The 16088-nt window shown below is 39.9% G+C and overlaps 1 protein-coding gene across 3 annotated transcripts in view; it reads right to left on the bottom strand.

Moving 5' to 3' along the window:
• NEK6 (NIMA related kinase 6) overlaps positions 1–16088 on the bottom strand; it is a 44802-nt gene that overhangs the window by 28230 nt on the left and 484 nt on the right. For all 3 annotated transcript variants that reach the window (XR_012831296.1, XR_012831295.1, XM_075716321.1), the window contains exons 2-4: positions 7319–7459; positions 5860–5922; positions 459–569 (exon numbers count right to left, since the gene is read on the bottom strand). Coding sequence is in view for 1 of the 3 variants with exons in the window: in XM_075716321.1 (XP_075572436.1) it covers positions 459–569; positions 5860–5922; positions 7319–7459 (315 nt within the window). In the remaining 2 variants the exon portion in view is untranslated. The remainder of the gene's footprint in view (positions 1–458; positions 570–5859; positions 5923–7318; positions 7460–16088) is intronic.

The raw sequence follows: 16088 nt of genomic DNA, 5'->3' as shown, positions 1-16088 counted from the left end.
TTGCAGCAATACAAGTATTCCTAAGAGCAACATAAGAGAAGAACAAGTACTTGAAACATTTTCTCAAACCCAAATCCCCATTGCAAAGAAAGTCAATACACTTTCTTGAATGTCTTCAGAGTGGCAGACAGGCTATGCGAACAGTGAACCTAACACTAATTAAATGTCCCCATCAATCACAGCCTGGATACATCAACCTTGCAAGTAACACGCGCGCCCCACCAAATCATACAGAGGCCGGCTCCCTCCCGAAGCAGCGACCAGCAGCAAGTGCCATAGCCCGGCGTGTTTAAAATGCCACCAGACGCTTCGGTTTAGGCTCTGGAAGCACCCTGTGGGTGGGTGAGACCGCAAGAGGAGAATAAAAGTGCTTCTAGCACAGGTGTGCTTACCCCCACCTCCTCGCCTCTGCCTAATCCGGGAAGTTTGTAGCACCCCTAGAACTGACACGTCCTTACCTTAATCATCTGAGAGAGATCACCAGCGTCAGCCAGTTCCAGGACAATGTTAAGTTCATTGTCTTCAATAAAAGAATCCAAATACTTAATTATATTGGGGTGGTTCAGTTGCTGCAGATAGAGGAAGCGCAAGAAGAAAATTTGTAACGCGGTAGTAACGACAACGCCAAGATACAATACCTGTACTGGTTCTGTAAGCATTATGCAAAACAGTTCCTAACAGGTGCAAATACAAACTGTGCTCTGGGTTATTATAGACAAAAATCCCGTAAGAAATACCATTCATCGCAAGCACAGCATAATAAAATTGTCTTGAGTAAAGGGCAATAGGGCCCAAAATAGGGTGAAACTGCTTTTAAATATTTTGTGAGTTTACAACAGAAAAGGCTATGTCCTGAAAGAAACTTTGTTAAGCAGTAACTGATTTCCCCCCGTTAAATACAAACAAAAACCCCCAACTGTTGATTGCAGTACTCCCCAAGATCTCTTTGCCCCTTAGAATAAGAACATAATTAATTTAAAACTTTGTTGGAGGAAAATAATGCACAAATTGCATACATCACATTTTTCTGATTATTTATGCTTGCATCTTCACTAGTTACTTTTTTCATTTCAGTATAGCTTTTTCTTATATTCACAACTGGTATTTTAATTTTTTTTTCTCCTATGTTTCTTAAAAAATTGCGTCTTCTCAGATTGTTATGCTTTTCTCATAGGACTAAATTAAGAAACAGGCTCAACAAATTAAAATTTCTGTTTTAATATTTTATGTCTGAATTTCTTAAAGTGGAAAACTGTAATTGCTTAGAAGATAATATCTAGATCTCTGTATTCAACCTCCCTTGCTCATTTTGCATTAGATTATCTTTCTCTTGTGCTCTCAGAAATGCAGTAAATTTAGAAACTACTAAAGTGAGCATTTCATCTACTAAACAGCTGTGACTCAACCTGTCTATTCCAGGGGTTACAAAGCCAAAAGAAACACTGTTACGATCCATCATGCTAATCACTCCTTTCTGCATGCACATTAGGGATAGATTCTCCTTCGCGATGCCTCGACACTAGCGCGCATTAGCGTTAATGGGATCCATGTGCAGGCATCAGGAGAAGAACATTCCCACAAGACCAAGCCTTAAATAAATAAATACCACGGGCCACCATTTCTGTTGAAATGTCTTTTAAATGTCTGCTCTCAGGTACATCGATCAAAGATCGACTTCCAGCCAAAAAAAGCACCAAAAATCACAAGCAGAATAGCTACTGACAGCGAAAGCACTTCAGGGTGCCCTCCCCATCTTCACGCTTCACGAGCCTTTTTCTAAGCCTTGGCACCACGTGCCAGTAACACACAACATCAAACCATGACCACCGCAACAAGGAACAAAGACTGCACGCCTCCGGAGAGGCGTAACAAAGCCCAGCTTACTCAGACCCGAGCATTGCTTAACTAATACAAAGACTTTAAATGTATTTTTTGTGAGGGAGCACGTACACATTTTCTACTGATGGTTTGTATTGATTTGAAGAAACTCATCAGATCTAGAGTGACGTTTCTTCTCTTACAGTGAAGTTGTATAAAATTAAAAGCGAACAAGTGAAACAAGAGGAGGCTGAGGGGAGACCTGATCGCTCTCTACAACTCCCTGAAAGGAGGGGGCAGGGAGGGGGTGTTGGGCTCTTCTCCCAAGTAGTTAGCGATAGGACGAGAGGAAATGGGCTCAAGCTGCGCCAGGGGAGGTTTAGGTTAGATATTAGGAAAAATTTCTTCACGGAAAGGGTGGTCAAGCATTGGAACAGGCTGCCCAGAGAGGTGGGGGAGTCCCCATCCCTGGAAGTGTTCAAAAAACGGGCAGAGGTGGCACTTGGGGACATGGTTCAGTCTGGTCTACCCTTGATTGGCTTAGTGTGGGCTTGGTAGTGTAGGTTAATGGTTGGACTGGGTGATCTTAAAGGGCTTTTCCAACCTAAACGATTCTATGATTCTGTGATTCTGTGATGGCTCTCCTGAGGAGCAGCTCTCCCAGGACCCCCATTTCAGCAGCAGAAGCGACACCAGGCTCCGCAGAAGCTGGGCAGAGGGCTGAGCGCTCTCCAAGGAGCCTTGCCAGCCTCTCTTCTCTGCTGGAAAGCACAGCAGAGGGCCCATGGCCTTGCTGAGCTGTGCATGCAGACCTGTACGTTTTTCCTACGATTCGTTTCACCGGCCTTTGAACTCTGTTTCCCCAGAGCAGCCAGGCAGACCACTCTGGAGAAGCCAAGCTTCCATTCTCCACTCTCCCTTTTGTCAATCTTATTTTAAATAAATACATTGCCTCCGGGGTTATTTTTATAACTATCGTATTTGTCTGTGGCATGGAAAAGACTACCTGAAATTTCTTTTGTCAGAAGGAAAGTATATTCATTCTCACAAATCCTTAAATGCACAAAAGATTACCAACACTTTATCTCGGGTTAATGACATTTCCCATTTCTGTAACGCACCGTGGAAGGTGGATGGCAGCTAATGCCCGATGCGTATGCGCAGCAGCACCGCCAGCAAGAGGCACGCGGAGGGGTAAGCCACCTCTAAATGAGCGAGTGTGGGTGCTGGCAGCCCAAATGCTGATTACAGCTGTATTACTGAGCTGCTTTACCTAAACCTTTTAGCCAGAATTACACTGAAAGTAATACATAATTTTGTCTGGCTTCTGTTAAATTTTGAATAATTATAATTCCTTTAGAAATCACCAAAAAAAAGGCCTTTGTTTCCATGGTCACACAGAAGTCTTTGATCAAAAGAGACAAAGTATTATTTTGACATGGATGGCCTACAGCACGTCTGTGTAATTCCTTCACAAATTCCGCAATGGTCTACATTAAAAATAAGAACAACAAAGAAAGAAAAGCTCGTACAGCAAGTTGTTCTAGTAATAGTCTATAAATACTTCATACTAGACACCAGTTTAAAAGCAGCAATAAAGTTTTAAAAACACGACTACCCCATATTATATGGCCAGACACCATGTAATTGCAATTATAATTGCAAGGCAGACATGTACTTCACATCAACAGCCATGAAAAAAAGTTAAACTGAGCAAGATTTAAACGGACTCTGAAATACCATGCTGAATTGAGTCCTTACGCACTTCACACTTTCTAGACACAAGAACAATTATCTTAATTGGTAATTTAGGAAGTGAAAGGTATTTTCCCTTTTAATATAATGACACTAAAAATGCTGAAATTAAAATTATTGAAAGTCATTCATTTGAGAAAAATACACCTGTCCTACCTTCCTGAAGCTGCACACACACTATTCTAAAAGAAACCAAAATGTGAAAAGCTCACAACAGGACAACAAACCCCACGAAATTTCGTAAAAAGCCAGGCCAGAGACCATGCGTACTCTGCAGCAAGAGCCGAAATCTCACTTTTAAAACTTTTTCCTACTTCCAAGCACGACTGTTCTGCCCCATGCTGCATAAACAGCAACATCTACCCCAGCCCTGCGTCCTGCCCCGATGCAGCAGCTCCGAAGTTCTGAAACGCGGCTGTCCACGGCTGTCCCAGCACATCCACGTGCAAGCCTTCGGTTATTGCCGTGAAGTTGTGAGAACAGGCGGCACGGGAGCCAGCAATTCGCAGAAACTGAGGTGCAGATGCACGGACGTGACAAGTTACACGCCTTAGGGCGGGAGCCATGTGCCCCAGCTGCTGAGGCTGAGACACCAACCCCCCCTGCCTCCAAGCAAACCTCGAGGAATTCTGCCCGGCTGCCCGCGGGGAACAGCCTGCGCCTGCACGGGGCTAGCCAGCACGCTGACCAGAACAGCACGGGCGGCTCCAAAGTTGGCAATTTCAACCTCGATTACTCATTTTATCTGCTGATCTTCTCAGAAGCTGAGCTACACGCGTCTTGGATAAAATTCAATGGATTTCGTTGGCTCCGACTTGAAAATGAGCAGTCATTTGAAGGAAATGAACTATAGGCAATATTAAGAAATAATCCCCTTTGCATCTGTAATACAACAGGATTCACCAAACTGACTTTTTGACAGACTTCGGATTCCTTGGATGGTGCTACGCAACCATCCAAGCAGGAAGACCGGCTGACATTCAACAGTAAATAATAATTAAACTACCAGCACAATAAAGTTTTCAATAATGAACAGCGTATTAGTTTGTTTCTGTAGACTGGCAGCAGCTATTCCCACTCCTCCCTTCACCCCCAACTAAATGATTTTACTAGAACATTTCCGAGTCTTCTATAAAATATTGTGCAAAGTAATCCAATTTTATCAACCCTGTTTAGCTCAATGTATCATTTTGGCTTTCACAATTCAGCCACGGCAGTAACCCCGCTTTGGCATCTGCCCTCTTGGTGAGCTTTACAGCAGCAGGAAGCGCCCTGGTCATCCCACGCAGGTGGATGGGAGCTGACCTGGAGCCTCCTCTCACCGTGGGCATTTTATTTCCCTTTTCCTCCGATTTGCACGGTCTGCTCTGAATAGATCCTGTGCCAAGTTTATGACACCTTCCATAACCAGAGTTCAAGACAAAACTGCTTCTATTACCTAGAACCCAAAAATATCACAAATTCTCTTTCTGAATGTTAATGTTGGCATTATTTTTGTCCATGACTGTTAAGCAACCGGATCACGTTCACACAAACTGCTATCTTCATGTTTATCCTACATGCCTTCGCTACAGTCTAGCGGACTCAAGCTTTATCTACAATGCATGAATATAAATCGACAATTTAAATAGAAATACCTAAAATAATATTTACAAAATGAATTATTTAATACTTAAAAAAATTTGACTAGCTATACTAAAATTCTAGCTTTCTACAATCTGTTGCATTTACTGAAAATAGATATTTAAAGTGCACTGCATATGTATTTTCTACCAACATTTTGAAATAAGTTACTGGCATGAAAAAAAAAATCACTAGTTGGTTTAATCACTTAAAAACCACTCTCTGGTTTCAGAGCCTTTATCTAAACACCTTACGTGTGATACGTATATATATACATACATGACATGCATATGCAAAACTGCTTTCCCATTTAGCTAGTTCATTAATTAGTTTATTTTTAAATGACAAACAAATCAAAACACATAAAGGGCAGAATTCACATGCCTCGCTGAAAGAGGAGTACTTGTCTTTTTATGACAAACATTTTTAATATACTCCTTAGACTATAGGCAGAAAACTCAACAAAAATTAAACTTTAAGACAATACTCTTGCACCATGTAGGCATTCCAGCTTGCAAAAGAAAGCACGGTGTATTAAGATCACTGTGTGTGCTATATAAGCTTTATCTGCCATAAAAGCTAAATGACTTTGCCAACCTGGAATTTTTTTTTTTTTTTTTTTTCAAAACAAAAAACCAAAAAAAGTCATTGTAAAATTCTTACCTTCAAGAGGTCAATTTCTTTAATGCAATCTTGCCTAGCCTTGGCATCCATCATTTCAAAAATCTTCAAAGACAAAAACACAGAGGGTGAAAATGAAAAAACAACAAAAAAGAATTTTAGATTTTAACAAGAAATCGGTCTTTCCTCTCCCAATTTGTGTATCCCCTACTGTAATGAGTGTACACACAATCCCTAGATCAAAGAAAGATCAGTGTTTTCTTTATTTTGAAACCACTAAAGGGCTAGCAATAGGGTAAAATTAATTTTAGAACCTTGAGGCAATATTTGAAGCAGCACAAAAAATAAAGATACTAGTTTGTGAATTTGCTGTCTTGATTTTCAAAACATAGTTTAGTTACTATTAACTTCAATGTTTACTTTTTTCTTTTAAACAGATATATAGCTTCTACTGATTTCTCTGTAATAACAATAATATTGAGCATTAATATTCATTCTGTAATAACCCGAGAGGAAGTCACTAGAAACAAGAGTTTAAAGGATCTGTTGCAGGATTAAAGGCAAATACCTTCAAACAAAATGCTGTTCTGAACACTGCACAATACTTTAAGACAGGTTACAAGTCTATACTGCTTGCATGAAAGTTTTTCAGAAATTCTTCTAAAACTCCACCAGCAAGCGCAGGCATTTTTCCCTTTCGTGCTCTCGTGTCCTCGTTATTCACCTGCGTCGCGACGGCCGGCTCCCAGCTGTATGACTATGGCCATTGGGGCCTCATTCTTTCACACACATTTAATAATAATTTAGTGAACCCTTTTTATAAAGTAAAAAGTGAAATTAAAAATAAATATGAAACTGCACTACTGCTACATAATTCTGATTTAGAAACATTATCCCTCGCCAGCCTGGAGTGGGTTTAGGACCATGCAGTGCAAACAGACAGCTCCAAGTGGCAACAGGGTCCCATATAGGGTGTCCGGGCCATATGGAGAAGACAGCCCCAGAGGATCCAACCGAAGGGCAGGCAGGAGCACAGTGGGACCGCTTGGCCTCTTCTATCCAGGTGTGAACTGAGCACCATGAAACTAACCTGAGTTAATACTTCTAAAAGTGCTTTGAGACCTTCAGAAGCATTATGCTTTATTCCTTATCTTGAAATAATAAAGTAAAAAAAAAAAAACCTCTAAAACCCAACTGAATAAAATAAGAAAGCAGTGTCGGGTTTTTTTTAAATGTAAAAATATCAAACCAGATCATCCAGTGCTCTCAAACCTTAAACTCTCAACTTATAAAGCATTTTATTGCATACTTGGTAGTGTAGGTTAATAGTTGAACTGGATGATCTTAAAGGTCTTTTCCAACCTAAACGATTCTATGATTCTATTACTGCTACAAAAGAATACTGAAAGAGATATCTGACTCAAAGTAATCTGTGTAGACACTTAAAACATTTCCATTCTACTCACTAAATATAGAAGACTTTGAACTTAAAAACGCTCACCTGAACTTTCTTTAATGCCACAGGTTTTCTGTCCAGAAGACAAGTTGCTTTGTAAACTTCGCTGAACTGTCCTCGCCCAATCTTTTTCTCTATCTGAAAATCTGCCAGTGTGCAGCGATACGGGTACGACGTTAAATGTCTCTGTTTGGGTCAAAAGAAATTAAAACAATGAACTAGAAAAAGTGATGCAAACCCATGAACTTGCATTCCCAATCTCTCTTCTCTGTGACTGCAAACCAGCGGTTTCTGTGACTAATCATATTCAGGAGGATAAATTCCTCACAGTAAGGACTGCCCAGCAAGAAAGACAAAGAAATTTGGAGTTGATTTGGTGTGCAACGGACAACGGAGTAGTCTGGCTTTCTTTTTCCCACCTTCAATTTTCTTTGCCCACTTCAGACAACGCTGTCCCAGAGCAGTCGCAATGTAAAAGCCCAGCATACAGCTGCAAGCACACGCACGCGTAACGGCAGAGACTTGCGTAAAAATATTAACCAGACCAAAGCATAAAACTAGTAGCAGCTACCAAAAATGTACAGAAAAGATCGCCAAATGTGCACACCCTCTTGCTCTCATTTCTGACGGTCAAGAATTTAATCTAGGCTCATCAGTCTATAGGTAATTCTGACCATAAATGCATTTTTATTTCCTAGTAAATGTATTAGTAGCATAGGCTGAATTAAGTTAAATGACTTTTTTTTAAAGGAAGTAAAGTCTCGCCTTCCGTGTAAGTAACTAATTAGTCCCAAACTACGGTCTCCCTAGTTACACACCCTCTCACCAACTCTGCCCGCCTGCGTCTCGTGGGAGATGCTGACGCCTACTTCCGAGCGTCTCCGGTAGACACCCAGCCAGGCAGGTAGACACAGCGTAATGAGGATTACGTACTCCACGGACTAGGAATTGCTCCCTAGAGCCACTCTGGTCTCTCCCATAATTAACGTGATTGCTAACCAATGTTTGAAAAAGAAATTATGAAAATTAATTACTTAAAGTTACCATGCAGGCCAAGTAGAATATTTTTAAGCTTCAGCATCTTGAGCCATTTCAGAGTTCCCATCAAACTCCACAAAAAGCAAGTACCCAACAACAGCTGGGGTGGGGAGGCTTCCCGGGGACACGGCCATCGTTCGCAGCTGAATCTTACCCCAGCAAGTGCCTGGGGAGAGCAGGCCAGGAGGGCTGGGTGTTTTAAGGAGATGACTACTGCTACCGCTGTCATTCCCTAACACAGAGGGATGGGGCTGCAAGTAAGATTTGAAATGCAGGTAAAGCTTTCAGTCCAGCATCTTTTGCCAGCCCTAGATACAAGACAGTGTGAGGATCTCTTACAGTGTATATTTATTTTGATGAGTAAGTTTGGACTTCCTTTCTCTGCAACAGAAATAAAAACAACTACTGTTCAACAAACAATAAAAAGTATCAATCAGACATCTGAAAAAGCTTCCAGATTTCAAGGTGTCTGTGGAACTCTGAACGACAATCACAGTTATTTGGCAGAGGTTTTGTAAACAAAGTTGTAAAATTCAGTGGTTTTAAGAAAACTCACCAATAAAGTCCTCTAAACAGTAATTTCTGACCCGCAAACTGCATCAATCAACCAAGAAAAGCTACTTTGAAAACTCTCACCTTTACAGCACCTTTACCACAACAAACGCAGGAGAAATCCCCACAAGGAAAGCTACTCTCCTGCAGGCATACTCAAGAAAAATGACTGCGTTTTATAAATGCCAATGATGCAGAGATGCAGACAGAAATCACAAACCAGCCAGTGAAGAGACTGTCGGGTCTTTTTGCTGTCACCTTCCCCCTCATCTCTCTGGCAGCGCAAGGCTGTTTGCTGCTGGAGCTTGCCCTGCGCTTCCACGCCACCGCCCCGCGCCAGCCACCGAGGAGGACCAAGCTCTGCCGTTCTGAGAAGAGACGACTGAAAAGCTTAGACAGCGATGAACTCCGGAGAAGACAAAAGTGCAATGCCATAGCGCCCAGCCAATCCCTGCTAATTCAAGTAGGCACATAACTGGAAATTTAACTCCAGGCCATCATCACCATCCGCTTTCTCAGTTTAAGTTCCCTAAAAGAGCAAACCCACTCCTTTTCAGATTAAATGACACTTGGAGTAATTATTTTTGAAACGCCAAGGCCACAGGTAAGTTTTTCCATCTACCACCATGAGCATTCTCATACTATGAGAAATGGTTTTCATTTCCGTAGGCTAAAGTCAGCACAATAAAAATTCTAATTCACGAACAACAACCTGCACAAATAAGAAGGCTGCATTAGAATTTGCAGTTATTGATGAAGGCGAGTCACGCAGAAATAGGAAGCTAATTTCATCAAGTATTTCCTTTTAACAGTTCAGGGCGTGTTTCCCTTTTAAGATCACCTCAGTCTCCCCTGTACTCCGGCAGCAGCCCCGTTACCCACCTTACCGCGCAGCCGCCGCCGGCTGCAATCGAACTTTGAGTGAGCAAGCAAAGGAAGGTTACTCTCAGTACTCACGCTGTGCTTGAAGTTATACTGTGTTCACAAGCTATAACACAGCAAAATAAAAATTAAAATGAAGATTCAGGATTCCTTTCTCTAAGTTTCGGGGTGTATACTATACAATAAAACGGGAGAATCCTTTCACTGATGAGGAAAAAGGTAGCCTATGGCTCATCAGATGAATAGCAGAATGTTAAGATAACACTGCTGTATTACTTACATACATCCCCCTCTAAGTTACTAAATTATCAACAAAGTAAGGCAACATGGGATGAAACCAGACAGGCAAATATTCAAAGTAATCAGCCCCTGCAGCTTTCTCAGTTTAAATGTATTGCAGTCTCTCACTAATACTCATCAGTATACATTACAAGAATACTCATCTCATGCCAGGGAGCGCTAACAAAATATCAGTTTACGTGCATTTTTTGTGCAACAAACTCATGAGAAGAACGTCTGAACACAAGTATTTGTTCAAATTGACTGGTAACTAACCAGGAACATCTCCATTTCCTGATTTTTTTTTTATATATGAGCTAGTAAGCAAATTCATTGAGCCGTCCAGTCAAATCGCTTTACCCAGCCAAAACAAAGGTGTCAGTACACAAAATTACAAAACATTTTTTCCTAATTAAAAAATAGAAAGGAATCAAAGCATTTCCTTAAGAGTGAACGTGTGCCTCCTAAGCCACGCTCTTCTTGAGTAGTGAGAAATTTTGAGCAAAAGCTTTTCTAACTTGGGAGTTGTCATTCACAATAGAGGTAGCAGTTTTAACAAGGTTTTATGAAGCAACTACCACAAAACTTTCTTTTCAAGGAAGAAATCCATGCTGCAATCAAGGATGCCCTTCATAAATCATTAAATTGTGTGTTTAAACCAAGAGTGTTTAAGTGCAAATTAATATTTTAAGTATGTGCCAAGAAATATCTAGCAACTTCTTAACTTGAAAATATTAAAAAAAAAATGTTAGGCAAGTGACAGGGCGTATGTGTGTGTGCTAAGCACTTTCACGTGGTTAGCACGTAAAGTCTGCTTGCCGTGCTGGAGTTAATGCTGGGTGATGCCTGGACACCTTAGCTGATATGTTCTGGCATCCTCCAGGACTACAGCTGCACATTTACATATGCAATGACCTAGATTTGCATTTGCTAGCACAACCTATCAGACCTAATTAAAGTAATGGAGCTTTCATACAGGCTAGAAGATGTTTGATTGCGGTATAAACCAGAGAGCATGCTCAGGTTAGACCAAGCCGTACCAGACAGCTCCCTATTGATTACGGCAGTCCATTTTCCCATACGTCTGTTTAAAATTAATCTTCTCTTATGCTTTACTGTACTTAAACATAAGCAGGTAACTCTTCTAAATACTGTTACAAGGACACATTTAGAATACCTAAGAAATATCTACCTCCTCAGAATATCATCCCTATACATTTCACTTATTTCACGACTTCTGACAAGGGGAACTCCATTTTTTTCCAAGTCCTTCCACGTTAACCATCACAATTTTTCATAAAGCTGTCAAAGAACCAATACCTATTCATTCAAATAAACCATGATCTTTATTTCTGCAAATCTCAGAGTTTTCAGATACAGATATAAATTGTGTGTAAAATTAGATACCACCATCATCTTCAAACCTGTTCATGAAAAATAGATCTTCTCATTTTCAGGACAGATTTAGGCTCGGTGAAGGGTTCAGGTCTGCATGAATACAGGAAAACCAAGCCACTGCCTCTGCAGAACAGGTTTTAAGGTCAATGATTGAGCTTAAATTAAAAAAAGAAAGGAAAAAAAGGAGGAAAAAAATTGAACACACACACCCCCACCCCAACCTACTGAACCTCTACACTATGAAAATTGGGCTGTTTGCACACTTCTGTTCCCAGGGCAGCTGAAGGAAGGGGACAGTCTGGGAAGAACTAGTTTTGAGACAAAGGCTGTTCTCTTCATCCACACAATGAAGTCTCATTCTTCTACTACTCCATTTAAAAAAAAAAAAAAAAAAAAAAAAGCCAAAGATTAAAGTAAATTAATTCCTCATTCAAATAAAGAGGCTATTCATTTTTAAGAAGAAATGCAGAGATTATTCCAAGAACAAGCTATTCTGGACAACGTCTCTGGCACACATGTTCCCTTTTGGATGTAATCACTGATGCAAGAGCAAAAATTTCAAAGCTGGCAAAAGGATGCAACAGCCCTCGTCGCAATACTTAACAGAAGTTTGCCAGAACTCTCAGCCTCGAATTTTGAGGTGTTATCAGATTTTCTGCAAAACAGAATTAGTAAGGTTTTATAATACTAAAAAAATCCAATGAAATTAAAACTTCAGCTGTGTTATCTTGTACACACCTGATGCTGCAAGGAGAAGCAGCTTTATTAATCGGAGTCTCTCTGTACCAGATTATAAAGCAAGCCAGGCAAATACAGAGGAGGACAGTATTAGAAGAGTTCCTTGCCATGTACTCACTCCTGGTGATAGGACGTAGTTTCTACTCCGGCTTCTGCATTTCCAGGGGGGTCTGTTACAATGCCACCAGAGGCAACTCTGAGCATGCCAGAGTACCAACATGCCAAAATTTACAACTGGAGATTTGGTACAATTTCCCCCAAATCCTTCATACGCTGCTATAACCACGTGCAGGTAGGGCAGCTACATAACCCGAACAGAATTTTTGTATTTTTTAAATGAGTAGCTGTACAGCTCAGAATTGGTATTTTGGGATAAGGAAGAATAAGAAGAAACTGTTCTGTAGAAAGACTTTCAATCTCCAGAACAATTAACGTTTGGTCAATAAATTTACCTCTTTGTAATTATTTAAGAGCTGGGGAAAACCTGAACAGTCCCGAGAAAACTGTCCAAGCAGCCTTTCCTGCAGCCGCTAACCCGACGTTTCAGGCAAAGGAGACTACTGAGAGACCAGAGACAAAAATATCAGTAAAATACTAACATGCTGCAGAGCAATGCCTGTACGACTGCTTCTCCCAGAGGCACAGAAAGAAATAAGCCCGAATGAGCTGAAAAAAGGGGAATGTTCTCTGCTAATTGCACAATACATAAACCCAGAGTGCTAATGTTAATTAATAATATAAAGTCAGCTGTTTTACTGCTGTCTGACTGGCATGTGGAAAACCGGCACTAGTCATCATTCTGCACAAATGGCTACAAGGTCATGAGATGTTTAGATTACTTGTAATCGGCCTAAACATTGTTAAAAATTGGTTAACCAACAGTTAAAAAGTCAGACACTACAATCTTCAGATGACAATAAAAGCATCTTTCCTGTAGAGCCATGAAATGAAATATTCTTTAGAAGAGTAAAAACATACTCACCCAATTAATTTTCTGAAATCTCATTAAAAAATTTAGCCCGACTAAGTCATACACTTCTGACCTGAATTTTAATTATCTTTACGCTGGATATAAGGTTTTTTTCTGATATTTGCAATGCATCATTAATTTTAAAGCAATGGCTTCCTTGCTTCTAAAGTGCATACTTCATCGGAATGACATTTACCGTAAACTAATTTCACCTTTAAAAGACATCTGCGGTAGTAGATGGGGAAGCTTCAGCCCCTCCAGTTGAACACGTATACATTATAAGCAATGATTTACTATCAACATCAGTGTTTCAAACCGCTTTATGATGTCCCAAATTATACACCCATCTCCATTCAATAATGCCTACCTGAAAAGAATTTTGCATACTTTGAGGTTGAAATTCCAATGTGAATTTGAGAACACATTAGAACAGATTGATTAAAAACAGAACTTCTAAGCTCACAACTTATGAGGAATCTTTTAAAATATGGATTATCCTTCAAACAGGTAGTCGACTAATTATTGAAGAATACATCAGGTTTTTCAATTCGCAGCTTCAAAACTAGACTATAGAGTCATCATAAAATATCCTTAACCTGACCTGTTAACTAGAATTTAAAGTTTGCTGAAGAACTTGGCTTGAATTTCAAAGTTTTAACATCCCTACCAGCAGATATTTGTACTAGCTTATGACAAGGAAAGAGAGAAATACCAGCTTGAAAATAGCAGACCAAGGTAATATTCACAAAGACATTAATATAGAAATACTCTAAGCATTTCAGAAAACGATAGATTGAAGAGTCTTTGCTGCCAGATGAGCAGTTCAAATCTACCTTAATTTCACAGACAAAAATGAAACTACAGCGAGCAGCTCTGCTGCTAAGCTGGGTGAGTATATAATAAGGGTTGTTTGGAAGTGAGTTATTACGTTTATATAGTACAAAAACTAAGTAAAAAATTATAGCTCTGTATTTTTATATCACTGATTTATTCTTAAATAACTTTTACTGCTTACTGCTATAAACACCAACTAATCTAGAGACTTAAATAATTGACACTTTCACTCTGGAACATTACTAGAAAGTGTTCTGTCTCTTGCTGACAAACTTCATCAGGGTAGCGCTGGGCAGGTAAGGGAGCCAGCAGCTCAACTGTGATTTTATTTGGCCTCTTTTATACTTATATATTCACTTACTCTAATTAGAAAGCTTCTAAATATGAAGTACTGCTCAAAAGTGTCATCTTATTACTGAAGTACAGTAGTTAAAGACAGAAAGAAAAGTCTGATTCACTTACTCATAGCTCTATACTAACTACTTATAAAACAGAAATAACACTTCTGTCAGAATTAAAAATAAAAAAGCTTTAGAGAGCAGCGTAATTATAGGAGAAGTTTCTACTAGAGGAGCACACCGTTGCTCCGGTCTTTCTGGGGGTGACACAGTAGTTTTGAATGAAAGGGCTAGAGGGGAGATTAAAAAAAACACTCCTCATCTGAGGCTCTAAAAGCTCAAGTTCTGTTTTTTCTGCTTAAGCTTTCACCCCTGCCATGCATGACATGTCTTGTAAGACAAGTGTGGCCAATTTTTCCCTCCCAAACCCCTCTCTCTTCTACAAGCTATTATATAGCATGTCTGTATTGCTTCTATCTTCAGAAGACAGAAATGATGTAATTTTGGATTCTTCCAAGTAATACGTACCAGAATATTGAAAATGATACATAATTATGTTCCTGCAAAATGGAAAATCAGAAATATGTAATAAGCAGTCATATCGTGCCATCAATGTAAGATGGCCTGCCCTCTAAACAGTACAATTCTTGTTAATTTCTAAACTGAGTTTGCTAAGAAGGAGCATTTTCTTCTATTCTCCGGTAGACTGTATATTTTTGTTATTCAGCTTTTTTTTTTTTTTTTTTAAATTTTAGCAGCAAACCCAAAAGAAAGTCTTTCTGCAATCCTAATTCCAAACTAGATCATTCTCAGAACAGTTAATGTACTCAGAGACCTCCATTAACACAACCTGGATATTACCAGAGTTGAGGGGAGGTTTCACTAACAATGACCATACAGCAAAATGAGCCCACTCAGCATCAGCATAACAGCAGAACATAGATTATTAGCTACTAATTACGCTTAACTATGTCATTACAAATTCTAACATGTGCTCCAAGATGCCATGAACGTATCTGCTGCACAGGAACACTTCCTAATCTTGTTCATGAAATAATTACGGGGGCTCTATCCTGCCAAATGAGGCAGTAATTAACCTTAATTGCTCAAAATGCAACTGGCTAATTCTAGGAGATTAATCAAGGGGATTCAATTATTATTAAATGACTTAATATGACAAATTGCTACATTAGGAGAGGGGGGCTTGGCTCCATACAACATTACTTTCCCAGCAGTGCTGCACAAGACACGTTCACCGTTGCACTCCATGTCTAGGCAACGTAGGGTTTTTGCAAACCCTATACTGTGTTTTGTTACAGCCTTCCTAATGACCGCTTCTTGTTCAAGGAACCTTGATCACCACCGGACTGCACGTTTGGAATGACAAATTAACACCCACAGCCCCCTCCCCGAGGTAGCGTTACACCACAGTTGCAACATCTTCTTTTTGACAGCTTTTCCACGATCTTTTGTTTACTCCTTAAAATACGTACAGGTAAAACTTAATTGCTCTGATACACAGACAGGCAGTCTAAAAAAGGCAAGCAGCCAGAATTCACAAAATACAAGTTTCATTATTACAGTGAAGGTATTGACATCACTTTGAATACAGGTCTAACCGTACTTTTATAGCCCGCTTCTGCTGAAAGGCAGGGAAGAGAGAGGTATGAGCCACTATCATGAAACTTGGTAATAGTATAGACAAAATATATTATGGGAGAGATTCCAGAGACTCACGAGAAATTAGGGCAGGGAGCCTACAGTTTCATGCAGGATGAACTTTTTC

This window comes from Pelecanus crispus, chromosome 9 (genome assembly GCF_030463565.1).
Source record: "Pelecanus crispus isolate bPelCri1 chromosome 9, bPelCri1.pri, whole genome shotgun sequence".
Lineage (NCBI taxonomy): Eukaryota > Metazoa > Chordata > Aves > Pelecaniformes > Pelecanidae > Pelecanus > Pelecanus crispus.
This window is presented reverse-complemented; position numbering and strand designations above follow the sequence as displayed.